General features: G+C 46.2%; 1 protein-coding gene across 1 annotated transcript; it reads left to right on the forward strand.

Annotated features, from left to right (window-relative positions):
* Nucleotides 1–7561: 7561 nt before the first annotated feature.
* CFAP53 (cilia and flagella associated protein 53) lies at nt 7562–26919 on the forward strand. The gene is made up of 8 exons (XM_074571055.1): nt 7562–7680; nt 8735–8964; nt 11208–11381; nt 17960–18263; nt 22315–22533; nt 23519–23735; nt 24225–24327; nt 25603–26919. Exons 1-8 carry the CDS (start codon nt 7618–7620, stop codon nt 25817–25819), a joined length of 1527 nt encoding a protein of 508 aa, XP_074427156.1. The 5' UTR covers nt 7562–7617; the 3' UTR covers nt 25820–26919.
* The last annotated feature ends 881 nt before the right edge of the window (nt 26920–27800 follow it).

The raw sequence follows: 27800 nt of genomic DNA on the forward strand, positions 1-27800 counted from the left end.
GTCGCTTTATTTCCATCAGCCGAGCCTCGTGCTTTTAAAATATTTCGATTTAGGTGAGATCTGAGGAAGAAATTGTTTGCTGTGAGGGTGGGGAGCCCCTGGCCCAGGTTGCCCAGAGAAGCTGTGGCTGCCCCATCCCTGGAGGGGTTCAAGGCCAGGTTGGCCGGGGCTTGGAGCAACCTGGGCTGGTGGGAGGTGTCCCTGCCCAGGTCTTTAAGGTCCCTTCCAACCCAAACCAGTCCGTGATTCCATGAAAAACAAGCCAAAGGTGTAGGGCCGGCAGCACGGGGTTTGTTTTGCAAAACAGACCTCCGGCAGCCTGAAGCGAGCTGAACCCAACTCGGATGCAGGATGCAGCGATAACACATTTCCCGTCTTTTCCCCTTCCCGGCAAAAATAGATGTGATCCTATTTCCTTTGGGGGATACGGATTTTGGAGGGGTCGCGCTCAACTCTGCAGCGGGAAATCGCGGAAAGGGAAATCACGGAAAGCCAGCCTCTGCCCGCAGCCCAGGAATTTAAGGCGCCGCTGCTTTGAAAGGCAGCAGAAGGGTCTGTGCCGGCTGCCAAAACCACAGAAATCCCCACGCAGAAAGCGGGGTGAAGCCGATCTCCAAAATAATATTCCTTTAAGAATAAAGATCAGCGCGAAGTCAAGAGTTTGATGACTGCTGGGGGGGCTCCTCCTGCCAGCAAGCCTGTCTTTGCTGCGACAATTTTCTGTTACAGCAAGAAATATTAACAGAGTGTGTAATTGTGGAGTATTTCTTCCTTTTCAAATAAATCAGCATTTTCACGTTTCCCTGCAGCGTGGCGGGCTGAGGTCTTAATAAAGAAAGGAAATCGCCCGGAAACCGTTTATCTTCATAATTTTGCGGGAATGACTGGCAGTCTGGGGGAAATACTTCAAATTATAATGAAAAGGCGAATTCTGAAGTTGCATTTGAAATGAAATGTAAAGGAATTAAAAAAAAAAACAAAAAAAAAAAGCCGCACCAAAGAAACCACCTTGCCAACCAAAGCCCACCTTTCTTTAATATCACAATATTGCTTCCATTTATTGTCGCTCGTTAGTTCTCGATTTCATTTAAAAATATAATAAAGGTCGTTTCGCAATGAGAATGAAATGGCGGTCTTAATCAAAATGTGACCAGCTGTGTGCCGTCTCTTTCAAATGTTATTAATTTAAAAACGCTCTTAAAATCAACGACAGCTTATATTTTATTAAAGGTGGGCGAGGCTTGCCAGAAGGAGGAGGTGCCCGTGGAGATGTATCCCGGCCGTCTCGCACAGCCCCGCTTATGATATTCCGCACCGTTCTCCATCAAATTAGCCTTAAAAGCAAGAGATTCCCGTTGAACGTGGGTTTTTAAAAAAGGAGTAAGCTGGAAATTCCGCAACTTTGGAAATGAATGGGGGGAAAGAAGGAAATTAAAAGTATCTAATATGATAACAGAAAGATAACCTAAAAGGAGACCCCGTTTCCAGAGCTGCTCTCTGCCGCGGGACCTTTTGCCCTGGATGAATTGGGTAGGATCGTTCGGTTTAAATCTGAATGTGGTTTAGGAAACATGTTGGGAAAACACCGATTGATTTATTGCGTGTTTTGCACCGTGTAAGCTCGAGGGTTCGCACTGGAAGCCGTAACGTTTGGTAGGAGAAGGAATCCTTACGTTTTTGCCTTACGCACCGAGCATCAACTCCGTAAAGACAAAAATTCCCTTTTCCACATCAGAAACGTGTCTGAAAATATCTCTTTTTAGTTTTCTTCCCACTAGACTGAACAGTTTGTCAGCTCAGGTATTTTCCAGACCTGATTCTCTCCCACTAAGCCTCATTTTTCTGCAAGTGCCTAAAAACGGGGAGCCTGTTCCCCCAGGGTTTGGCTGTGCCCACGAGGACGCCGGAGCCCTCTGGCTTCTCCTGCAGGGCCGTGGCATTCCTGACTCACTTCCAGCATGTGATCATCGAGCGCTCCAGATCTATTTCTGCTGAAGGAACCGCTCCCGAGTCAGCTGTTCCCCACCCACTTCTCCCAATTATTCCTGCCGGGGTGGACGACCCTGCCCTTGTCCTTTCTGCGCCACATGCGATTTTTCAGCCCTTTCCCCCAAATCCTCAACGGAGTTTGGAAACTCCGTCCCTCCCCCAGTCCTCCCCTCGCCACCTCCGCGTGCTCTCCAGATTTAAATTCTCACTTCTCCAGGTGATCACTGACATTAAAACCCACGAGAGGTGGGCGCAGAAGCCCAGGTGACAGCAAGCTGGGGGTGACTGTCCGCTGGCCGGGGATGGCTCCCCATGGGCCGCGTGGGGTGCGGGGAGGTGTTAAAAGCCTTATCAGCTGATATTTATTGCTTCTTTCCCCACAGGGCCTGTTACCCATCACAGAAGGAAATGAGATTTAAAGGGAAACCATTTGTCCTTGACAAATCTCCGTCGGCTGGTATTCATCTCCCCGTATTTTCTTCTTAGTTGCTTACGGATGATTTCCCAATTACTTATTCCATGGTCTCTTTGATGTTGTTTTTCAGGAGCTGAAGTTAATTGGCTTGTAATTTCCAAGCCCTTTCCTTTTTTTCAAAAAAAAACCAAAAAAAAAATAGAGCCTATATCCCCCCTTTCTCAGCCTGCCAGCACCCTGCCTCCCTCCTGAAACCCCCACCGCAAAGGCTGGAAACACTTTTTAAAGTCCTCTAGGATAAAGCGCATCAAAGTTCATTTGAGAACCACCCGTTTATAAAACCTCAGCGTAACCTGCCCTTTCCGCATTCTCCCGTTGACTCTCACCCTTTATCCCCGCTCTCCACTGTGCCAGCTGCCGATTGCGCCGGACGTTTTGGTGACCAGTGGGGCGACGGGGACAGCAAATCAGTCTCCTGTGGTTGGCACGTGAGGATGACGCAGAAGGATAGTACGCGATCTTATTTCTCAGAACGGTTTGGGTCTCTTGAAAATACGTAAAAATAACGGGAAGGAAATTTCACAATCAGCAGAAATAACTTTATAGCTAAAAAGACCGAAATAAATCTTTTACGGAGATGATAAAATTAGCAAAAAGTGAATTTGAAAAACTCGAAACTCAAATACTTTCAGTTCCTTTTTAAACATTAGCCAAGTTACACACTCAGTTCTTGTCCCAATGGTGAAAAAATGTGTTTCGCAGGAACAAATATTCACATTTTCTCATTTTTACAGTAGGGAAATTGTTCCTGCCCGGAATCTGCTGAGCGGGTTCTATAAAAAACGCTGCACCGACCCCGAAGCTGTGACTGCAGCGATTTCAAGCCTCGCGCTCCGCTCTGCTCCATCGACCCTGATTTGCTGGGAGGGGAATTTTGACCACGCTACTGGTCTTATCCCACTTGCTGAGCTGGTGACCGAGGACAGCCAGGTAGGACGCAGGTGATGAAATCCTGAGAGATGCCTGGTTAGCTCTTCTGTGATATTTCGGTGTCGTTACGAGATACGGCTAAAGCAATCCAAAGATGTTTTGGTCTCCGGATCCCAGTGGCAGCAGTGAAATGTTGGCACCTAAAACCAGATGAGGCTTTGGGGCTGTGTCCAGCACAGGACTTAGACCAGTAGCTCTAGAATACTGGCAGCACTGGGTACCGACAAGCACGGGCAGGAGGACAGAGTCTTCCCAGTGAAACCCGGAGCATGCAGGGAGGAGAAAGAGAAGTTTGTTGAGCAGAGCACTGGTGGATCAGCTCTTGGGGCAGGGAGATAGGGAAGGACCAAAGGCGACTTTTCAGAAATAAGTGCAGTTTTAATGGCCGGATCCACCAATCTGGGTAAATCTGCTGCCAGGGTAGCCCTAAGATGCACTGTCTGTGTTCATGACAATCTCATGCTGGGATTATTCACCCCTCCTTCACGCTGTGTTCCCTTTTTGTGGTTACTCTTTGCTCTTTCAAGGCTGAGAGAAAGAAAGGAGACCACCACCTTCTCTACTTGCCCATGGGCGCGGAGAGAGGAGAGCAGCTGATCTTGTCTCCCACTCCCTTCCGCTGTGGGCGTCAGGGGTGAAAAAGAGCATTTATCTGATGGCGCCTGGCTCAGACGTGGCCGGGGAAGGGCTCTGATCTTTGCTCTTGTACATTTAAACCACAGTGACCAAGCACGACGCGTGCACGCAGCTGATACCACCAGCCGAGGCCAAACATCCCATCGGCTGCCCCCTTTCTTCACTCAGGAAGCTGACACGTCTCTTTTCAGCTCCTAATATTTGAAAGCTGACTGGCTACTCCCGGTCTCCAACTCAAAACTTCTCAGCCCTCACACGGAGCTCAGAGTCGATCAAACATCAAGAATTACTCATCTCCAAATGATGCGCCAACACTAGAAGCTTGTATCCTGCTGCCACGTAATTCCACGGGGAGACACACGGCTGCAAGAAGAAAACATGCTTTATTATAGATAACCCCAAAGAATGCTGGTGGTCGACGCTGCTTACAGCTGCACGATGAAATATCTGCAGGACTCGGGCCGCAGAACTTACTGCCAGCACAAATTCAAATTAATCACCAAGGCGAGAGATGAGAGCCAAGATGTGAGGCTGCGTTTTCGGGGGAAACAGCACATTCCTGCCGCAGCTGGGGCTCTGCACCAAGACGCATGGTGCTGGCAGGAACACACGGCTGAAAGAAAAGCTTTATTTTTAACTTGTATTTTTAAGGTGCATTAGTATAAGTTCTGAGCTCCGCTACTCATGCGAAGCATGTCAATGGAGGGGTGTTTGTGTGACTCCCCTATCCCTATTCCTGACTCAGCCAGTCATGTGGATCTGAGCAAACAGCAAATCCCTCAAAAAAAAAAAAAAGAATAAAAGTACCAAAAAGACATAAAAAACAGGAGTCATGATTTCCCTAATCGAGTATTTGGAAGATTGCCTGAAGGCGCTGGCAGGAAAGATTAGAAGGGAGCATGACCGGAGAAACCTGAGATGGTCTGGAGTGTGACCGGTGAGGAAACCCCAGGGGAATTCAGAACCAGAGAGGAAGCGGCAACTTCTCAGAGCCCCAGCCTGGGAAGCCCAGGGCAGCTCTGGGAGCAGAAGGACTTTTGATCCCATAGAAGAAAGGGAGCTGATGTGCCCAAGTGCTCGCTGATGCAGCCACCACAATCACACACAAAAGGAACAGGCAGCCACTGTAAAAGACAGGTTTTGTCTTTTATGAGGGGTGGGGATGACTTTGGTTCCCTTGGGTTAAATTTTCTTCTAGAGGAAGAAGTTAAAGGTTTCTTCTGTACAAAGAAAAGGGGGATTTGTTCATTAGCTGGTATCAATCAATTTCTTACACTTCCTCGCAAGAGCAGAAAGGCCCAACTGTCCTCGCTGGGTTTTCCCACTGCAGCTTTTGCTCTTGAAAAAACAGCTCCAGTTTGCTGAGTTGCTCCAGCTCATCACATGGTGCTGGTCTTCCCCCAGCTGATGCCGACATTGGCCTTTTTGCAGCCGAGCCCAGGCAGATCGAGCCCGAGGAGCCTCATCGTCCCGTTACTTGGGTTTAGCTACATGAGCTGTAGCTTTGTGCTGATCTGTCTGAACGGGGAGAGAAAGGAGAGGTGACTCCATCCCGTTCTGTGGCTGACCCCATTATGCTTAAAACAGTTTGAAACCTTGGCCCACATCTAAAGCTCTGATTTTTGGGCAGTTGTCGACACCTCAGTGTCAAGTGGGGCTTTTTTCTGGAAAGTTCCTTGGCTGTTCCTTAGAGAGAGGTTTCAGGAAGGAGAATCCAAGCCAGGACAGACCATATACCACATGTATCTTACCTATATTCCCCCAGGGAGGAAGCCCTGGAGAACAACGCAGCGACCAGGATCCCCTTTGGCACAAGTTAGGGAGAATCTGTTCTTTCAGCTAACATTAATGTAAAATCAGCTCAAAGTCATGACACATCCGTAATGCCTTTGGACTAAAATTAGCTTTTTCAGGAGTAAATCTTTTTAAAGCTGGTGGAGGGACTTCACAAAAAAACATTATTAAGGGGACTGGAGGATCCACAACCCCCTTATTATTTTTTTTTCAGATTTCAAACAAATGGAAGCGCTACACATTTGTAGACTGTCTATATTTCTTTATTATACATAAAATTGATCTGGTTTTGTGTAAATGTTAAGATTAAGGCAACATTTACCATTAAACCCTCCAAAGGTCTTTTCCAACCTAAACGTTTCTATGATTCTACGATAAAATATTACGCAAAACTGTAATATACCAAGAAACTCAGCCCTTACAACACTTAAATATGAGAATTTTCAGGGGGAAATGCTGCAGTTCCCTGCTGTGAAGTTGTTTCCCTCTTCCAAACGCCTCCAAGAGTAAGCCACAATAGGATGAGAGCATTAAGTCTCTACGGAAATAAACACCAGGGATTCCAGTTCAAGCATGACCATGGTGGCATGACGCATACTCCAGTGTGCAAATGCTGCATGCGACACAGCTTTGTTTGATGGTGCAAGGATCCCATCACCGATACCTGAAGTAATCACACTGCCAACTGCGATGGAATGAGAACAAGCTTCACACTCGGCTTTCAACATCGACATTTCTTCCTCTGCAGCATTTTTGCAACTTATCAGCCAAGTCTGCAAGATTATCTGCAAGAAAGCAACGTTCTTGTCAGTATCTGTGTTCCTGGGCTTCAGAGCTTCAGCAACAGCTTTGTCCTGCGCCACCTTTGGGGGCAATGAACTTGAGGCAATCGCTGACCCACAAACGTACGTTTTGGCTGTCGGAACGGGTCCAGCAGGGGGCCACGAGGATGCTCAGAGGGCTGGAGCACCTATGCTATGAGGACAGGCTGAGAGAGCTGGGGTTGTTCAGCCTGGAGAAGGCTCCGAGGAGCCTTATAGCGGCCTTCCAGTATCTAAAGGGGGCCTACAGGAAGGATGGGGAGGGACTCTTTATCAGGGAGTGTAATGATAGGACAAGGGGTAACGGTTTCAAACTGAAAGAGGGGAGATTTAGATTGATTATCAGGAAGAAATTCTTTACTGTGAGGGTGGCGAGGCACTGGAATGGGTGGCCCAAAGAAGTTGTGGCTGCCCCATCCCTGGAGGGGTTCAAGGCCAGGCTGGATGAGGCTTGGAGCAACCTGGTCTAGTGGGAGGTGTCCCTGCCCAGGGCAGGGCGTTAGAACTGGATGATTTTTAAGGTCCCTTCCAACCCAAACCATTCTATGATTCCCATTTTCCTCCACCCCGGGGCAGCTCTGGACTCTGTCCATGGGCAGGACACCTACCATGGGAGGCCTCTACCCCAGGGTTCACAGAGCGACCGCCAACCGGTGGCCACGGGGAACCCGCTCCCGCCATTAAACCTTCCTTTAACGACCTTATTGACTCGCAACTGTATCACTCCCGCACCCATCGGGTGCCTCTGCTCGCACTAGGTGTCACCGGCTCTTCACAGCGAACCAGGGGCTCTGCGGGGCGCTCTATGCCCTGTCACCCTCGAGGGACTCACAGCTCCGGCGAAACCACCCTCCCGCCGCCATAACGGCCCCACCTCCTCCCTCAGCCGCCCCCCTGCGCACGTCCCCGGCGTCATGAGGTCACTTCCGCCGCCGCGGGGTTGCTATAACAACGGGCGGCGCGGCCGCGGCGATGGAGGCTCGGCGGCGGTGGCGGCGGGAGGCGAGCGGGCCTCTCCTGCACTTCTGGGCGCTGGTGAGGGGCCCTTGGTGCCGGCACCCCATCGCGATCCCCCTCTGAGAGGAGCCGGGAAGCGGGGTCGGGCTTGGCTGCGGTGCGGGTGCTAAAGGCCTTGGTGGGAGTCGCTCCCACCCGGTTGCGGGTCCCTGGTGGAGACTGTACCCGTGTGGGGCGAGGTCGCCCCTTTGTGGGTCCCAAAGGGTGGGGGCGGCCGTGTGTGAGGAGGCGCTCAGAGCCCCGGGGAGCTGTGATGGAGAGGGAGGTGGCTGGAGGTTACCCGTGGTGAAAGTGTGTGTTTGGTACATGTAAAGCAGACCATAAACACCCTCTTGGATGTATAGATTTAAGCTGTAGTCTGGGCAACAGACAAGTGCTAGCACCTGAAGCTATTTCATGCTCTTGAACTGGTGGTGTGCTCTTTCAAGGGAAGGCTTGTTGGGATTTACCACTAATTACCTTGAACTCTCATTGTTTGGTGTTATCACAGAATGCCAGGTTGGAGGGGACCTCAAGGATCATCTGGTCCAACCTTTCTTGGCACAAGCACGCTTTAGAAAAGGCGTTCCAGCACCCTGTCCAGCTGTATCTTAAAAGTTCCCAAGGATGGGCAATCCACCGCTTCCCTGGGGAGATTACTCCTATCGCTCATTGTGAAAAATTTTCCTCTCATATCCAATTGGAGTCTCCCCTGGAATAACTTGTACCCCCTTGTCTTTCCCATGTAAAAAGGGAATCTCCAGCTTCTTTGTAGCCACCCTTGAAATATTGGAACATGGTGATAAGGTCTCCCATAAGTCTTCTGTTCTCAAGGCTGAACAAACCCAGTTCTCTCAGCCTTTCTTCATACAGCAGGTTTCCCAGTCCTTGGATCATCTTTGTGGCCCTTCTCTGGACCCTCTCTAGCCTGTCCACATCCGCTTTTTCATAGCGGGGACCAAAACTGAACACAGTATTCCAGTTGTGGCCTGACAAGTGCCGGAAGTGCTTATTTTGTCATGAATTCAACTGAAAAACAAAGCCCAGAATGGCTGATTGTGTATTTACCGCTGACATGTGCCTTCTCTTACAGAAAGCCAAGCTGCTTAAAGAACAAACAAGTGAAAATTTTGTCTTGGCCCGCAGACAGAAAGAAAAGGAGCTCCTTGAACATGCTGATTTCTTAAAGCTCTACAACCAGTATCGCAGCGTCTCTGAGTGGCAGCAACGCAACGACCAAAAATGGCTGCACAGCGCCGTGCAGAGAAAGGTGGATGCGACAATGCGGGAATATCTGGCAGGGACTGATGAGAGAAGAGAGAGGTAGCAAACAAGTAGCTAATGCTAATATTTGCCCTACAATTTTCAACTTAAGTGTGTGCTTGGAGGAATGATTACAGGGAAAAACACTCAGTAGAACGCCGAGCGTTGTATTTTACGCTGTGCGTTGGGGCATGGAATTTGTTATTCATCGTAGCAGAAAGCACAGGCATGCTTATTTGTCAATCAGGCAGCAATGTAGAGCAAACAGTAGCTATTGGGCTCTCGTTATTAGTACTAATCACTGAGCCAATCACTAGAGATACATATTCAAACACAGTAACTAGTACATTTTAGGTGGCATTTAGAGCCCCAGCTGCCAAATGCAAGATAAAAGTAGTATTATAGCACTTTGCTTGATTTTTTTTAAAGAGAGTGAGGGGTACTTTGATAAAGTGTCAGAAGCTCTAATTGTTGGGTGTAGCTGAGGGTTTTGTTGCAACCTCGTTAACTTAATGTTTACGTCCTGTAAGTAATACTTTTCAGCACAGGCAGCTGAAAGAAATGAAAACTTGTCAGAAGTCTTTCACAAATAATAAAGGTGAGGCACATTACTGTCTCGTAAAGAACAGAATCGCGCTGTGCTGATCTTAGGAAAAAAAAAAATCATGCGGTTTAATTTCAGTTACTCTTTCATGTTAAGTGACTTGGGAACTGTGAAGGTCATCAGTTTGGTTATCTTCGTATGATGTGTCTTCACAGGAATTGTACACCAGTTGCACAGAATCACTGAGGTTACAAGGAACCTCCTGCGATCATCTAGTCCAACCCCCTGCTCAAACACTCACCTAGAGCAGTTGCCCAGGACTGTCCCTTTGGGTTTTGTTTATCTCCACGCGTGGAGACTCAACCACCTGTGGGCAACCTGTTCCAATACTTGACCACCCTCACAGTGTTTCCTTGTGTTCAGGTGTAATTTCACGTGTTTTAATCTGTGCCCGTTGTCTCTTGTCCTGTCACTGGGCGCTAGTGAAAAGAAGCTTGTCTCCCTCTTCTGCATTCCCTCCTCTCATACATTGATAAGGTCCCCCTGAACCTTCTCTTCTCCAGGCTGAACAGTCCCAGCTCTCTCGGGAGATTTTTAGGAGAGATTCTCCAGTCCCTTAATCATCTCAGCGGCCTTTCACTGGGCTCGTTCCACTAAGGTTGTAGCTTCCTTGGACTGGGGAGCCCAGAACTGGACCCAGTGCTCCGGCTGAGGTGTCACCAGTGGTGAGAGGAAGGCTCACCTCCCGGCAGTTCCTCACGCAGCCCAAGCTGCTGTTGCCCTGCTTTGTCGCAAGGGTGCATTGCTGGATTATTTCAGCTTGTTGGCTGCCGGGACCCTCAGATCCCTTTCTGCAGCGCCACTTAGTAGCCAGTCAGCCCCCAGCACGTACCCGTGCGTTGGCTTACTCCTCCCAGGAGCAGGGATTTGGTTGAACTTTACGGGGTTTGTTCTTATTTAGCAGCTTAAGAGCCCCATGGAAGGAGACTGGGTGAAGAGAGTGCAATTCGGTTTCCAGAATTAGTCGCCCTTTGGCTTTGCTGCTGTAACTCGCCCCAGCAATTCCAGCGTAGTTCCGCAGTGCTGTTGCTCATGCAGGGGCATCCCGTTGCATAAAGGTGAGAGTGATTTCCCGGAGGCTGCTGTGGCATTTGGGCTGGAATTAATGAGTTTCTGGATTCCTTAGCCTCAGCTTCCTTGTTGCTAGGATTGATAGAGAGGTAAATGGCGGTGGGTTTAAAAATTGCCAATTTGTCATAATTTTCTCATCAAAGATCTTTCAGGATGAGGTGGTTTACAGATGCTAAAATAACAAAAGGTAGTTTGAGAGGAGATACAATTATAGCTGCGTAGAGAAGGGTAGTAAATACCAGGGAGGGATTACGCTGGAGGATAACAACAGTACAAGACCAAATTGATATCAACTGCTGAGAAACGTAGCCTGGAAACGAGAAGAATTTGTTTAACGGGGGGCTGAAGTTGTAAAGCAGAATTGGAAATGGGTTTGTAAGATAAGGAGCTTAAATCCTGCCAGGACAGAATCTGTCCTGTTGCGCTGTAAGATTCCCTCCATGGGCACAACAGGAATGATCCCCAAGTTAAAAATTGGATGTTCCCTTGGATATCCCCTTCTTTGGCGTTTGCCAGAAGTGTTGAAAGGAGCCCAGTACCCATTTTGCATTCGTAACAAATAAACTGAAAGTTAATCATTCAACAGAAGGATTGTTTTAGCTTTTATTTAAAAGTGTTTTCATTACAGGCTTCGTGAGCTTCTGGAGGCAGAGGAAAGTAAGTACGTCACTGAGATGGAGGCACTTGAAGAAACGGTGCTGGAAAAACAAGCAAAGATGAGGGAGCGAGCAAAATTACTGAGAGAGAAGAGAGAAAAAGAAAGACAACAACTGGTGGTTGAAAAACGAGAGCAGCAATTCCGGTATGTTATAAAATAGAATTTGGGTTAAGGAAATACAAAGAGGCAATTTAACAAGAAGGTGACAATAATAAACTGAGGGAGGAAAGACGAAGGCGATTGAAATGATACTACAAAAAAAAAAAACTTAACGTGGTTTGGGTAGAGGTTTGCCAGCAGCTGGAAGGCCTCAGCTGTGTCGCATGTAGCGGAGCGGAGTCGAATCTTTTTCTGACTTTCAGTGAAGGGGTGCAGCCTCTAAAGAGCAGGGATCCAAACTGGTGATGCTGCAAACTGTGTGAGAAAAAACTTAATAGAAATGGAGGTAACAGGTGCAGAGAACTGTCCTGTCTCCATTATTTGATTTAAGGGTTGAGACACCATGAAAACAGTCTTCCAACTGCAATGCCGAAATCCTCGTCCTGTGTGAGCATCCCTGCGCTTTCACCTGCCCAGTCAGCTGGTTTTCTAATTGTTCTGGCATATAGTTCTCTTTCGGCTTTGTGTTATTGGAGTGAAAAGGGTTCATGGAAGGTCAGTTTGGCCTAAATCGTGCTTATTAAGCTAATACATCAAAGATCCTTGAAAAGCTACGATTGTCTAAAAAGACAGTGTTTTATTTATTGCGTATTTTTCAAGAGTACCAGCCAAAGCAAAGGTTTTAACGCAACCTCAAGTTCTGCGCCAAATCTTCCTGGATGCAGAGCTTAGCAGCGTCTTTTGAAGTCATTAAGATTTGCAGGTGTTTATCAGGCCCAGAGGCCTTGGCATAAAATCTGACTTGTTCAATTCTTGGAAATCTGGTTTTTCAAAGGAAGGGATGAAAATAATATTAATGTAATTTAATTGTAATCATTTGAAGTGTCTCTTCCCAGTCTCTCACAGTGCTATGGAAATCCACCACACCTGCTTCTCAGTGTGCAGAGGCTAGGGATAAAAATCAACGCTTGCTTTCACTCGTGCATAAACTCTAATTAACTAATTTCACAGATAAATGTTGGTTTCTTAATTGTGGGGAGACAGGTGTTAAGGCAGTGTATGCACTTCTAAGTTCACATGCTGGCTTTAAAATACAGCCCTCGCTATTTACAATTTCTAGTTGGTTCCCTACCCGCACACAAAGTGGTTGAAACTCACTTTTAAAGTTATTTAGAGGAGACGCTGCTGGAGTGCTTTTTATTTTGTACGTGTAGCTTGTTTAACATGCCAAGGAGAAGGGATTCGGCTTGCGATTTAGACACACAAAGGTAGGCATCGGAGTGTTGGTATCTTTATATTCACTGGGAATCTGAAATCCTGTTCTACTCCGTAGCTCTTCATTGAGATCAGGGCAGTTAAAGGAACCTAATGTCATCCTAAAGTAGGCATATACTGGTCTGCCAACTGAACTGCACGCTAGCCTCTGCTAATTGCATTGATTAGGTTCCCATTGATTAGAATGGGAATTTAGCTCTTGTGTAGATTCCTCTTTAGCCGCCTCATTTTACACATTTTAATTGCGAAATGAATCCCACCAGTGAAATCTCATCATCTGGTGATACGTACGTGGACTTTCATGCAGCACTTGCCTGTCGCAGGTCCTCTTTCTTCCCAGTACAACCCTATTGATATCGGGTTCACTCAGTATTACGCGATCATTCCCATCATCCTTCCGCCTTTCCCAGGCTGCTCTTGGATCTAGGCAATGCTCATGCCCCATAGTGTCCCATTAGAAAGTGCTGTCGGAGCTTTACTAGGTGGTATTCTGCTGGCTGCAGTTTTTCAGAGGATTTAGAGGCAGTGAAATCATCTTTCTTCACAGCTGTTAAGTGGCAATCTTTGAGTATTTCTGCAAATGAATCTTCATCCTGCAGCACGCAGTGTCCTTTTGACTGACGTCCTGATGTCACGGCAATACATTTTCATAGTCAGTTCCTCCCTCCCTTCCTCTAGCTCTGTCTCTTTCTACTTTTAAATTAAGGTCCCTAAAAAAAAAAACCCCAAAACTTCAATAACACCAGCTGACAACAGTTCACCTTGTCTGTTGATCTCTCCTTGGAAAGACATCTTTCTTCATGTATATGCTTAGAAATGTTTTCAAGTCTTTTCTTTGTCCTTTTCCAATGAGAAAGGAAGTCTCTGCCGTGCTGATCGATTCTGATGAGATTAGTGACTTCTAATATCTGAATCTGTCTTTTTTAAGTAGCCCCAAATCTCGTTTTCCCCCGTTGTTAGCTGTTACTCTTCCTCCTGGTCCGTGCGGAGATCTGGGAGCAGGTTTTGCTGCTCAGGAGGCCAACGCTTATTGCAGATCCGCAACCAGAAATGTGTAATTGTGTCACAACCTGTCCTCAAGGGCACTGCTCTCCAAACCTTTTTGATTGCGCACCCCTATTGCTATAAAAAATTTTTAGCACTCGCCCCCAATATGGTTACATATTTATAATTTATATACTTGTACAACTGTGTTATTATATTGTTTACATTATAAAACATATGCAAAAATAGAAATAAGAGGGTGAGGTAAATAGGAAGTAAACACTATTTTTATTTTTAGTATTATTGATTAATGGTACAAAACATATTTACTTCCTGCACCCCAATGTATTGTATTTTCTGTTTCTCTTTGCCTGTGAACTTACCACTATTTTGAGTGTCTTTCGGAAAGGTAAGACAGACTTTTTAATATTTCTTTTAACTTTTAAGCGAGGCGCTCCACTCTTTTTGCAGATATAAATTCTCAAACCTGAGCTATAGGAGCACCTATAGCATATAGCACTCCCAGAACGTTATTCCAGAGTACTAAAAGGCAGCTCTCTTATCAGCCGCGTGGCTGGGTTTGGAGCTGTAGCCTGAGGATATAGATTCAACAGCTTCTCGGTCCTGATATTAGCCAGGAAGAGTCCTTTGTCACAAGGTGACGGAGGGCACAGTCCTCGGAGCATCCCTGGAATTAGTTTTCGTACAACTTGTATGTAAAGATACTCAGCCAGTTTTAGCCCGAGGGCGTGTTCATCGTTGGGATCTTTAAAGAAAATTGCAATGTCTTAACATTTGCATAAAACACATATTACATCCTCCTCCTGGTGATAACATCAGAAGCATCCATACAGAGAACGTTGTTATCGCAGCAACTCTGTAGTGCAGCCATTAAATCAATAAAGAACTTGGGACGGGGGATAAATGCAGTTTCTGTCTTTGGGAAGTGGCTACATACAGGCACAATTTTAATGTTAAGAAGCTTAGGATGGCAAAGCGAGGAAGGAAACCAGCCATCTGGGGGAGCAGATGTTTATAGGTTGCTGTAAAAGCTGCTTTGAAGGAATTATTTTGATGAAATCAAGCAATTACAGGGTTATTTTATATTAAAATTCTAACCGTGCCGCACTTTATTTAACTTCTCTTCCCCTCCGAGAATTCAATTAAATTCAGATTAGTTTATAATCATGAAAAGGAATAACTAATTCTTTATTCCTTCACCGCTGAAAGAACTTTGAACCCGTTGTGTTAAGGGAATACAGTTATTTCTAATGGTGTAAGATTTCAAATCTTAATAATGGCATGTTTCCCTCGGAACATTTGAGAAATACGTTTTTTCCATGAATACGAATTAGTACTGTAGTCTGTAATCACCACTAATTCCTACCCAGGAGGGTGGAAGATAGATCCTAGTGTTAAAAAGTAAGAAAACGGACAATGAGGTAGTACGTTTCTTGACTTGCTTGAAGGCAGGGGCACCTCGTGGAGCGTGCCGTGGCTCACGGTGTGCACAGTGCTCTGCTGCTCTCTGCTTTCATGGTTGGGACAACCAGTGGTCAGAAGGTTCCTGTCTCGGACAAGAGGTAAAACAGCCATCTGCTCCTTCGTTCCTGTATTTCCTCTTCTGAAGCTGAGCTGAGGATGGTCCCACACATTTCTTCTTCGGAGGATACGAGCCCAGGTCTCAGGGAAGAACCCATCGTTTGGTTAGAGGATGTGGCGTGTCCTAAAATTGGGGGAGAAAAGCACAGGAGGTTTTATCTTATAGAATCATAGAATGGTTTGGGTTGGAAGGGGCCTTAAAGACCACCTAGTTCCACCCCCCTGCCCTGGGCAGGGACACCTCCCACCAGCCCAGGTTGCTCCAAGCCCCGGCCAACCTGGCCTTGAACCCCTCCAGGGATGGGGCAGCCACAGCTTCTCTGGGCAACCTGTTACAGAGACTTGGTGTTGATGAAAGGGGACTTGACAGATTAGCGTTGTTTCTTCTCCGTCAGGAACAGTTAAGAAGTTAGAAATACCTTCTGGATATCAGGCAAAAGGAGAATTTTGTTTTCATGGCACTGCGCTCCCTTTTATTGTTTGTGTATAGCGTGTAGCACCTTTCACCACAGGCTCCGTGGCATTAGGTGCTTTACAGTCAGAGGATGAAGAGAGATGTCCACAGCCCCCAAAGGTTACAGCTGAAACGTGAGGCAGCAAACAGTCGATGCCGACAGGAAGAAAATGCGGTGAGACCTCTGCTTCTGCATGAAAATTACAGGTCACGGATTGCGTTCTTTGGCTGTGTCCCACTCCCGCAGCGCCAAGGAAGAGCGAGGTGGTGCAATCCTTCCCCTCCGCGCTCACAGCTCTGATTTTGCAGCACTCCGATGAAAGTTTGGCTGCTCGGATGGCTCTTGCGGGTGGCGTTGAGAGCAGGGTCAGGCTGGCTTTCAGCACTGGCACTTTTGCTGTCTGTCGGCAGCTTGTTCAGCCGGTTCTGAACCGGTGGAGGGCTTTTCAGGGAAATACTCTTTGCAGTTTATAAGCCCTAAGTAATTTTTATTAGGCGGGCTTAGCATGGAGCTTTATTGGTAAAGCTTTGGAAGCTCTTGTAAGCCAACACATCGTTATTACACGCTGGTAGTTGCCTCAACCACACGTTAATGATACCAGGACCCGTGCTTATTCTGCGCCTGTTCACAGGAGGTGACGAAGGAGCCGCGTCAATAAAGGAGCCGTTACTCTGTAGCGTAATTTTGCTACTTTTAGGGCGGAAATAAGTTATAGACCACCAGTTGCATCCTGTTTGCCTCACTGCCAGTAGATACAACAACCCACCTCAGGGAGAAGCCAAATTTGCATCGTTTCTGTAGCCTCCGTGGAGGTGTGAACCCAAGGCCCCAGAGAATAACCCTCCTATTAATTCTATACCCGAAACCCAGGTCAGGGAATATAGATGGGGGTTTAGATGGAGACAGCACCTATATTGGACTTCGCGATCGTTTAGAAAAGCGAAGCCTTTGCAAAGACAGATCCTTAGCAGAGCCACGGAAGGCGAAAAAGCAAACCACCAAATAACTACCTTTAGTGCTGGCAAACTTATTTGAAGTTAAGAAAAGAAAAATCTTAACGGAATTCATTTAGATTTTTGTTTTATTGCTGTAGTTATTAAATAACTTACCTGATGTGGAGACTGATGGTACTATGAGACAGTTGCTTGATGAATATTTAATATTTTTGCTACACAGGATTGTTGGCTAAACATTGTATAAAATAATAGTATTTCACATTGTACAGGTAACTACTGCTGTCATGCAGTCGTTCAAGATTCGGTCAATGACATCTTATGCTGTCTGCAATGAATTTCTAAATAGCGTTGCAATAATGTGTAGAAGATGGTTTCACTCAGCCTGAAATTGTGAGATAACTTTGGACTTTGCAGCGCTTGTGTGTCTATCTCGCGTCCTTACAGCTTATAGATCCCTGACGCTTGTAGAACTTCACCGTTTTCTGCTAGCTTCGCATTTTGATTTTATGAAAATCTGCATCGCGGTTATAGAACAGAATTAAAATGCTTGTTTATTGTTCAAATTAAATAGTGTTTGATAGCGTCTGTTGATCTCAGTAGTGCTTTGTTTGCAAAAATAAAAGCAGAATCTGTAAACAGTCGCGTGTTCTTCAACCGAAGATAAATTCCTGCTTACATGCAGCTCAATTGCAGTGAGTAAATGCCAACGGAAAGCTGCGTATTACTTGTTTGACTTTGTAGCTTCTCCAGACTTTTATTGCAACTCTTCTGAATTATCCCACAGAACTTAATTTAAAAAAAAAAAAGAATAAATTTCCAGTGGTTCCTGTTCGGCTGTGTAACCTAAATTTCTGCTCTCAGAGTTATTTTCTGAATATGAATGAGCTTTCAAGCGCCTAGTAAACCAAGTCTAAACTTCATTGGAATAAAGAGCAACCTCCCCATTTGAACAAGCGTCGTGCGCGTGTGATTTACATGTTAAAAAATTATGTATATAAAAAACTGCACACCATGCATATTCCAACTACATATATGCACATATGCATTATATAAATACACACTATATGTATAAAATATTTATATATTGCGCATGCATATATGTTTTTTTTACAAATGCAAATATAGGACCTGCTCTTCCACTCGTTAATGTCAAAATCTCCATCAAATCAGGCTCTGATTCCGTAGGCCTCGCAAGGAGTCAGTGGCAGAGCAGGTGTAGAACTTGCCAATCCCGAGCTGTATTCCTCCGAGTACTTATGAGCTGGGAGCCTCCAGCCATCGCACGCCTCCAAACTTGCTTATTATTTTCAGGCTTTTTTTTTTTTTTTTAAACTTTTATGTTGCCTTTCAGAGAACAATGCGAGGAGCTTCGCATACAGCGGATGAAGAAGCATCAGAAGGAATTGTGTGAAGACCGGCTGGCCCAGGTAGCTCTGAAGGAGGAACTGAAAAAGCAACAGAAGAAGGAGGAGGAGATGTTTGCAGAGCTTTGGAAAGAGGATAGTTTGGCTAAGGAAAAGCGAGAGGCGGTGGAGATGCAGAAATCAGCGGAACAGAACCGGGAAATCCTGAGCGTGCTCAGTGCCCAGGTAGCAGTGCTCAGTGCTCACAGAGAGGAGGCGAAGCGGCTGAAGGAAGAAGAGGCGCGATTGCTGGTAATTTCCATATCATTCTCAATTCAGGGTTCTATATAAGGCCCTCCTAATGATAGGCTTAGGAGACATTCAGATTAATCCATACCTTATTTGTACCTTCACTGATTCCATTAGTATCCGAGACTGTCCTATTACGCTAAGCCTCTTTTCCAGAGCTGTGGCGAATGCGTTCCTGTTTACAGACAGAAATACATCTTCTGAAACTTAGCATTGTAAAGGATTTTTGGCATTCAAAGCCTCTCAGAGCCTTTGTGGGAAATGGAAATGTTTTTAAGCTTTTGCCAGACATCTTTGCAATTTTCTGATTTGTCCTTTCCCAGCTACAGTGTCTTGTGTCCCAGCTGTAACGCGTAACACCAGATCTCAGACCACGATACGTAGCTTACGTGGGCACTGAAGGCGAGAGGCTGAGCCAAACTGCAGCTCCCAAACGACTCCTCTCAGCCCTTTCTCCCACCGCTTCTTCCCAGCTCTTTGATCCCAGGCTCAGAGATCCCAGGCTCAGAGCGGAGGCAGCCAAACCCCTGCGGGGAGCTTGCAGAGCTTTTTGGTGCGCTCAGGACCCTGACACATACACGAAGAGACGCGTTTATATGAAAAATCCCAACTGCTTATGCCCCAACTGACTGAATTTTAGAATCTACATCCATTATTTTTAACAAATTAACAAGCAGTTCCTAAGCGCTCTGCCCTATTAGTGCTGGCTGCTGTTGCGCATCACGTCACGGGAGGCGTTTGGCTACCTTGGCCCTACTGTTTGGCCACTACCCTCTTTTCTTTTTTTTTTTTTTCCCCCCTCATCTCTCCCCACTGTAGGCTTGCTGTAGTTGTGCTGGCTTCAGCGAGGCTTGCTCGTTCACAGCGTTCTGCGTTGACTTTGTGAGTTATACTTAGTTCGGACTCAGTCTTAATTCTGCAGCTATTTACACCTAGTGATTGAATGATCACTCAGGGTACTCTTCTAGGCACCGGAAGCTGACGTTGGCAAGGTATATACTCCACTACTTTGTAAAAAATAATGACAAGAATGAATCTTAAGCTCTGAAAATCCTGGCTGTATAAAGGTAGAGTCTTTATTTCTAGCTAGACTGTAATGTTTCACTTATGTAAAAACATGCAAAATTAAATTGTTTTCTTGTAACAACTTTTAAGGTACTGCCAAACCTCCCAGGCAAAGAACGCTTCTTCTTAACTGGCCTTCTCAGAAGAATGCTGTTAGACTAGAAGACTCTGTAGCTTCCCCTGAAGACAGCTGCCTTGGGCTCTGTCAAGGAGATAAATTTCTGCTAAAGTGGTTTAGTCTCTGAGAAAAAGCTTTCTTCAGAGGGTCCACAAAGGAGAGTTTCTGCCTTGAAAATGGGATGTAATCCTTTTTCAGCAGAAGAGGGATGTGACAGATGGCCTCGTTACAAGATTCTCAGCGCAGAGTTGGTAGCCTCTAACGATCAGGGGTTTCATCTGGGTGAAGGACACACCGTGGACAGCTAAGTGTCTCTGTGTATAATGGTTTTTTCTGGTTGTTGCAATGGAAGTAGATTATTTAGTGAAGCACAACTTGAGCCTTTGCCACGAGAGACCGTAAGTGTACTTCAAGATATCTCAGGCTGGATGACAAAACAGAGGCAGCAGTTTTTGCGTTAGCTACATTACCTATGTTAGCTGCCTTCCTCCCCCTCTGCCTTTTCTTCTTGTTAAAGAGTTGTCATTTCTTGAGAAGGTGATTTAAATCATGTTATTCTGGCTGTAGTTTCTGAAGTGCTAGATGAGTTTCTGCCATAGCGCTTTGGTCCTGGCTTGCAGATGGATGGTTGGTAACAATTTCTTTGTACAGTTGCAGTGTTGTGTTACCCCATCGTATAAAGTTTCATAGAATAAGCACCATGGATCCCATCCTTGGCTACTCTCACGCAACTTCACTGACGTCAGAATTCAGCCTAAGACATGTGCCAACTTGCCCTGTAGACTGCTAAATTTTTCCACTTTCTTTCCGTCTTTACTGTTCAAAGGTGTGGTTGTTTTTTTTTTTTGTATTACTTATTCTGTGCCTTAAAATATACTGAGTTTCAGAGCTGTTTTACCAGGTTCCGAAAGTGAATTTGACCATTCAGGTAGGTAGCAAAGTCAGCTTTGGGTTTGAGAGTGTTTCAGTGGGTGCTTTATGTCCAGCATAACAAGTTACATTCCTTAGGAGGTGCAGCTGGTACTTCCCTATGCAGAAGGTTAGTCACATTGTTTACAACAAACCTGCTGACATGTGTTAGAATGTTTATTCACATTATGAATCATAGAATTGTCAGGGTTGGAAGGGACCTCAAAGATCCTCTAGTTCCAACCCCCTGCCCTGGGCAGGGACACCTCCCACTAGATCAGGTTGCTCAGAGCCCCATCCAGCCTGGCCTGAAAAACTTCCGGGGATGGGGCTTCCACCACCTCTCTGGGCAACCTGTGCCGGTGTCTCACCACCCTCATGGGGAAGAACTTCTTCCTCACGTCCAGTCTGAATCGACCCATCTCTAGTTTTAATCCATTCCCTCTAGTCCCACCATTACCTGACATCCTAAGAAGTCCCTCCCCAGCTTTCTTGTAGGCCCCCTTAAGATACTGGTAGGCCACCAGAAGGTCTCCTCGGAGCCTTCTTTTCTCCAGACTGAACAACCCCAACTCTCTCAGTCTGTCCCCATAGGAGAGGTGCTCCAGCCCTCTGATCATCCTCGTGGCCCTTCTCTGGACACGCTCCAGCACGTCCATATCTCTCTTGTAGCAGGGGCTCCAGAACTGGAGGCAGTACTCCAGGTGGGGTCTCAGGAGAGTGGAGTAGAGGGGGAGAATCACCTCCCTCGACCTGCTGGCCACGCTTCTCCTGATGCGGCCCAGGATACGATTGGCTTTCTGGGCTGCAAGTGCACACTGAGGGCTCATGTGGAGCCTCTCGTCCACCAGCACCCCCAAGTCCTTTCCTCCAGGGCTGCTCTCAAGCCAGTCACTGCCCAGCCCATATCGGTGCTTGGGATTGCCCCGACCCAGATGGAGGACCCTGCACTTGGTCTTGTTGAACTTCCTGAGGTTGGCATGGGCCCACCTCTCCAGCCTGTCCAGGTCCCTCTGGATGGCATCCCTTCCCTCCAGCGTGTCAGCTGCCCCACACAGCTTGGTGTCATCAGCAAACTTGCTGAGGGTGCACTCAATGCCACTGTCCGTGTCGCTGACATTTAATTTAAAAACAGGTTAACAAAAAACTGTGTACTTTCAAGACCACTGAGGCATTGTTTCTGAGCTCTGTAGATAAGTTAATGATGGCCACACACTGTTTTACAACTGAGCGCAGTCGTGCTTGTAAACTTATTCAAATGCAGGGTGTTCAGGAATTATGCTGAGTTACAGCATTGATGCTACTTTGGGATTTTTTGGGGGGTAAATCATCTTGGATGTACATATAGCTGTTTGATCTTGAATATACACTTGCTCTTTTTCATTGTTTCTTTCTTAAGAACTCAACGTCACTGTCCATTTTTTCTGTTCTTTACAATATAAAGTGGAATGGTTTGAAGCCATGGAAATTCAGGAACTGCCCACCAGAATATCAGGATCCAATTAATTACTTTGTGCATCCGTATGTCCGCTAGAGATTCAGTGCCTTGAACATCCAGTGCAGACACAGGACAGATCATACACGCAGAAACAGGAGGAACACACGGCTCTGGTATTGGTTAGTAGTTACGTCTGCGTGTAAAGACTGCCATGATATTCATTTCTCTAAAGAGATGACTCTGTCTACCCGCTTGAAATATTCGGAGAACATCAGGCATTCCGGTCTTTTGTTATGGAAGTGCATGGGATAATTGCGGAGAAAAATCCTGAGTTCTAATGAATGATACGCTAAAATGTTCATGCTTTAACAGGTCTAATGGATGACACTCATTCCCTAATGTCAACAAGAAAGGCTTTAAATATTTATCTTTGCTCTTCAGTGTTCCAGTTAAACTGATTCTAGCCGTCGCTTAATTGGAAGTTACGCGATGATTTTACAAGGTGGCTGTTTTTAATGTTGTAGGAAGAGCAGCAGCAACAGCTTCAGCTAGAAAATGAACAACTTCAGAGGGAGAAACTACAGAAACAGAAGGAACGCAGGGATATGTTGCTTGGCGCAGCACAGGACAAGCAGAAGCGTCTGAATGAAGAAAAACAAGGTGAACTTGCCCTAGAGATGAAGATCTTGGAAAAATCTCTTCAGGAACCCCAGGAGGACGCTGAGGAGAAAACGAAGAGAAAAGTAAGGGCTAGAGGTGTTCCTTGTGAAGTTGTGGGGCAATGCCTCATCTAGACTAATTTTGTGGCCCTTGGTGATCTGCGCAGTCGAAATGAGATCAGACACGAGTCCCTCTTGCTGAACGCGTTGATTCTTTTGTTGCACAGCCTGTTGCCTCTCCTCCTGCCAGCGCTCTACTTCTCTGAAGAAGCCCATTATCCGTTAAAGCCACAGCGAGTACTTCAAAGCGTGCTTTGCAATCAGCGAGCCTACCAGGCTAGATAAAAGGGGTAACGGAGGTTAGAAGAATATTTTTTTTGTTTCATGGACCTGATTTATTGTAACTGCAGAGGAAAGTTTAACTTATTTTATTTGACTTATTCTAATTAATGCTAAGAAACAGTTTTACATCTTTAATACCTGGATATATAGATGCAAAACCTCTCGTTAAATATCCTGGAGATGCCACGAAATGATGGAGGTGTCTGTCGCTTCCTAAATTTAAAACAAGTAGATTGTCCAACTTCAGGCTGAAAACGGGTCTCGATGTAACTCTGAGAGCGCAGGGAGCTGCGTTCATTACTCTGCTCACGGTATTTAGGAGCTCACGTAGGTTAGGAAAGCTGTATAAACTCACTGTTAGCCAAAAGTAGAGGAGGTGATACTTATTTATTATTGTATTTTTTGGATCCCAAGGCTTCTAACACAGGTGATGGCGAAGTAGCCTGGTCAGCTGTGAAAAGTTTGTAAAATGTCGGTGTTTTAGGCGGCTGAGCTGCCATGGGGAAAGGGATCACTCGGTATTTGTTGTGCTTTTACGCTGCTGTCCCAGGCACTGTCGACTGGCCAGGAAGAAGATTCTGCACAACCCTTTCCCATAACAGGGTTTGGAATGGAGCCCTAGGCTCCCAGTTCTCACTTTGGCCGCCAACTACCACTTCCCTTTGTGTTCTAAAAGGCTTTTTTGAACTCATTTAACTCAGATCAGCAAATGTCTGTGTGTTTGCAGCAAGAGCTGTTGAAGGAGCAACAGACTTACCTGGCACACCTGGCTCAACAGCTGGAGGAGGAGAAACAGCGAGAAAAAGAGGTGGACAAGCTCCTCGATGAAGAGATCGCGAAGGTTTGGGCCAAGAAGGCTGAGCAAATGCGGTTAGAAAAGGAGGCTAGAAAGCAGCTACTGAAAGATGTCCTGGATACGAGAGAACTGCAGGTGGAGGAGAAGGGTAAGTTGTAACAGTCTGTGCACCAAACCGCACGAACGCAAGTCTTGGCAAAGGCGGAGGGAGTACAACACACTGGCTTTTGGGAAGCCCATCTGGCCCCGCGTGGACAACAATGCCACCACCTCTGAACCTGCTGCTCAAACTTCACTCCTACAGGCAGGCATTCCTCACGCTAGTTTCCCATTGCTGTCACCAGAGCAAAGCCCGGTAAAGTAAGGATTGCATCAGCAAACAATCATTATTATTAATTATGATGTTATTATGATGAAGTTCTGAATGTGAAATCTTTAGTACTCTGAGTGGATGAGAAATAAATAAGCTGAGAATAGGCTTGCCCTTGTTCGTGTGCCTCTCCAGAAGCAAAAAAGCTCAGGCTTGCTAATTAGACTACTTGGCTCTAATACAATCCCTTCAAGCTTAGCGATGCTGTTATCTTCTAAAAGTTGTTTCGTTGTTTGGGGTTTGTTTTTGTTTTATTTTTTTTTTCAGTGCAGAGAAATGCGAAGGAGCGGGAAGAACTCGCTCAAGAGAGGAAGTTATTAGCTGAAGCAATCACAGAACTCAAGCATATAGAAGAGGAAAAGCATGCAAGGTATTTTTTCTTTTATGCCATGCGTTCATTTCATTTCGTATCAATCTTTCAAACTTGTGAGTAGGCTAATTCTCATTTTCGGGTAACTAAGAGCACTGGGCGGGCTTTCTTCTCTTCAGAGAGGCTCTGCTCCAAACTGCTCGATAGCAGCCCTGTTATATTGCAGTTGGTATTAAATCACTAATTCTGATTTCATCATACAAATAATGGCGTTCCATTACATATCCTCGTTGTGGGCTTTTCCATCCATCACGTTTATTAAAAACATCCCCTCGTACTCTGAGCTGTCGTTAGGAGTGGCAGAGGTTGGGGGAGGAGGGTTAATGAAAGGTTAGTTCATTACTTACCTGGGAGAACTAGTGTGTTCAGGCTTATTGCTAAACCCCACCCACCCACACATCCCTTAAACAATCATATACTCGGCTGCCAAAACACCAGACTGCTGCACGGAACCCAGCTGCGCGGGGTTCTCCTCCTCTTGCAGTTCCTCAGGGGGAGAATAAGTTATCCGCAGTAGCTGAAATGTTCCTCTGGGTGTCACGCAAAGCCTAGGGCAAAGGGCCTTATTTCACTTAATCCATTTCCCTTTCGTACTCCTGCCCTTTCTCCACACTCGTCTGTGGGAGGTAACCGAATAGCTCCTTCCAGAGCCAGTATCTGTTGTGTTCTCTGCCGGCTTCGTTGGTAACAATCTCCTGGCTGTGGCAGAAATCTCACCCTTCTGAAGGAAACACGCTGAGCTTCGTTATGGCTATGCTTCACGTAGCAAAGCTGGCATTCGGCGGCGTCAGTAAGTGTTTGTGGTTCAAGTGCGTTGCGTTAGCGCACAAGTCTTGACTTTAAGTCTCCGCGTGAGCCTCTGTGACTCCTGCTCCAGAAGTGGCCGAACACACGGGTAGACTTCCACTGCTTCTCCAGAGGGCGGTGAAAGTAATAGATGAGTCTCGAGGTAGGATGGAAGAATGATTTCTTCTGACAGCCATTTCCTAGAATATCAGTACGACGCGGCTGCAGGAGCCTTCCCCGTCGGCAGTAACTTGTTATCTTTGGAAGGATGGAGTGGAGATGGGGCGGAAGGCTGCCGCAGCAATGGGGCTGAGCTAGGAAAGGGCTGAGCCCTGACGCTCTCGTTCTCTGTCCTCTTACCGTCACCTAAAAGGAGTTTTGAACGGTTCTTTAGTCTAAGGTTGAACGCTAACAGATTAAATAAAGTTGTTTGGTTTTTTTTTTTTCCACCCACACTTCATAAATAAGCGATTCATATGTCACTTCCAGAAAAGTAAAAGAAGCAAAAGAATACCGAGAGCAACTCAGGGCTCAAATTGCCTATCGACAACAGGCCCGTGATGCTGAGGAAGAAGAGAAGAAGCGAGAATACGAATCGGGTCTAGCAGCAGAGAGAGCTTACCAAGAAAGGCTACAGGACGTTCTGTCAAGGCCTTGTGAGAAATCAGCAAAAATCCACCCTTTGAGAAGAAAACTAATGTCTTGACTCTCAAGAAGATAATTTACGATGATTTTTTTTTAGCTCGCTTAGTTGCCTTAAAAAATGTTTTCTAAGGGTGTTTTAACTGACTGGACTCCTCTCTGCTGTGACGCTCAAAGTAGTTAACTGGCAAATACAAGAAACGTGATATTTTTAAAGGTTATTTTTTATCGCTATTGGATTTTCTTTCACAAAATGACTTTTGATCCAAATCAAAATGGTTGACACTTTAATACAAGACTACTGTATGTTCTCTGCAGTATACCGCTGTATTATTATGACGCGAAAGATAGGTAGGCGTTCTTTAAAATCTGCGCAAAAGAAAACTTCGTTGAAGAGTTTCAGCGCACTTTTATTAAAATGCCTTTCAAACTGCAAATATTTGCAAAACATTATTTTTTTTTTTATTTAGCCAAAAAGTACCTGGTGACTCGTCTTCGTTTTCCTTGTAAAATACAAAACTCTGAATCTATTTGACTGTGGGCTAGAGGGCAAAGGGCTGACGCTGCTTTGCATATGTTCTGATCGCTCTTGAATGATGTGTGGAATATCAGAGTCCCAAAGCTAGACTCTGGGACCTCTGCTCGGACAGCGTTAGTCGTGCAGGCATTCGGAAATGCTTTATCTCTGACACTTTTCCATTTTTGAGCCTTTGCTGCTGCTCATCTGCAGACGTTTCTCTCGTTCAGCTTTTACCGTCTTTCCTCCAACCCCTGCTTCTCCGCCCTTTTCCTCTCCAACTTCCACCCCTCACCAAGCACTTCCTCTGCCTTCCTCCTCCTCCCGACCTTCCTCTTTCAGCGTTGGCAAGTTCTGGGACTCGTGTTTTTGGTGCGTGGGAGCGGGAAGGGATGCGCAGAGAAGCTGGTACATGGCTGGGATGGGAGCGCCCCGGCTCCCGGGCCTCTTGGAAAGAAGTGGGAATAAGCTGCCCGCGCGTTGCGTGAAAGGGGCAAAAGGGTTTTGGCAGAAAATAAACCCCCTTGCGTTCTAACGCTCCTCCCCCAGGTGGGAGGCTAGGTGGAAATTCTGAGCAATGCCCAATTCACCGCTATCAGTCCAGTCGCGTCGGATATATTCAGCTGTTAGGATTTGGATACTCTAGTAGTGGACTGCACCTTCAGTCTAGTCGTGCTCCTGAACTAGCACGGCCACTCTCAAGTCTTTGGTTGCGTTCGATGAGGAACCGAAACGACCAGCTACTTAAACAGTGCAGTTTATTTAAGCAACAGCTATATGGGTTCTTAGGATTGCTGGTGATAAATACGCTGCCTGCAGAGCACGTGCATATAAAAGTATTGTTAATGATACGAAACGCGTGACAAAGTTATAAATAATACGGCCTGGCTATAAATGTAGGGAAGAGATTCTCTAGAGAGATTTCTACGTTTCCCGAGGAAGCGCTTGGTACAGTCGAAGTCTTACCCAAAGGCATCCCTATGGGGGGGAAGAAAGGCTCAGCCCGTCGACTGGTCCCAGAAGTCAAAGGCAGTCTGTGATGGAGTCCTCCTTGGCTTGTTCCCGACGGTGTCTTCCCTGATATCCCCCCTTTCTTGGGCTATTTTTATACTATTTTTTACCTTCAAGGTGGAGTTTGAGTGACTTCAGTCATAAATGCCTTTATTATGATTGATTGGTGTAAAATTCTCTCGCTTCACATTTAGAGGTAGAGTTTACCTCAAGGAGGAGGGTAGCCTTTGGGATGGAGGTGTGTTTTGGTATTATAATGACATTATAACGAGCAAAGTTCGCGCAGAGGACAGCACTTCATCCAAATCCGACAGACTGTTGGCTCGGGGTAGCAAATCTGCAGCTGATCAGTTCCGTAGGACCATCTCGTTCCCACACCTGCTGGATTATCACAGGGAGAGACCGGGGACTCTCCATTGCACTTCGCCCCCCGCCCCCCGTGTTGCTTTGCAAGCAATATTGTACAGGGAATCGCAGATGACGTGGTGGATTCTTCGCATCCCAGCTGTGGCTGTAT

Source organism: Larus michahellis, chromosome Z (genome assembly GCF_964199755.1).
Source record: "Larus michahellis chromosome Z, bLarMic1.1, whole genome shotgun sequence".
NCBI lineage: Eukaryota > Metazoa > Chordata > Aves > Charadriiformes > Laridae > Larus > Larus michahellis.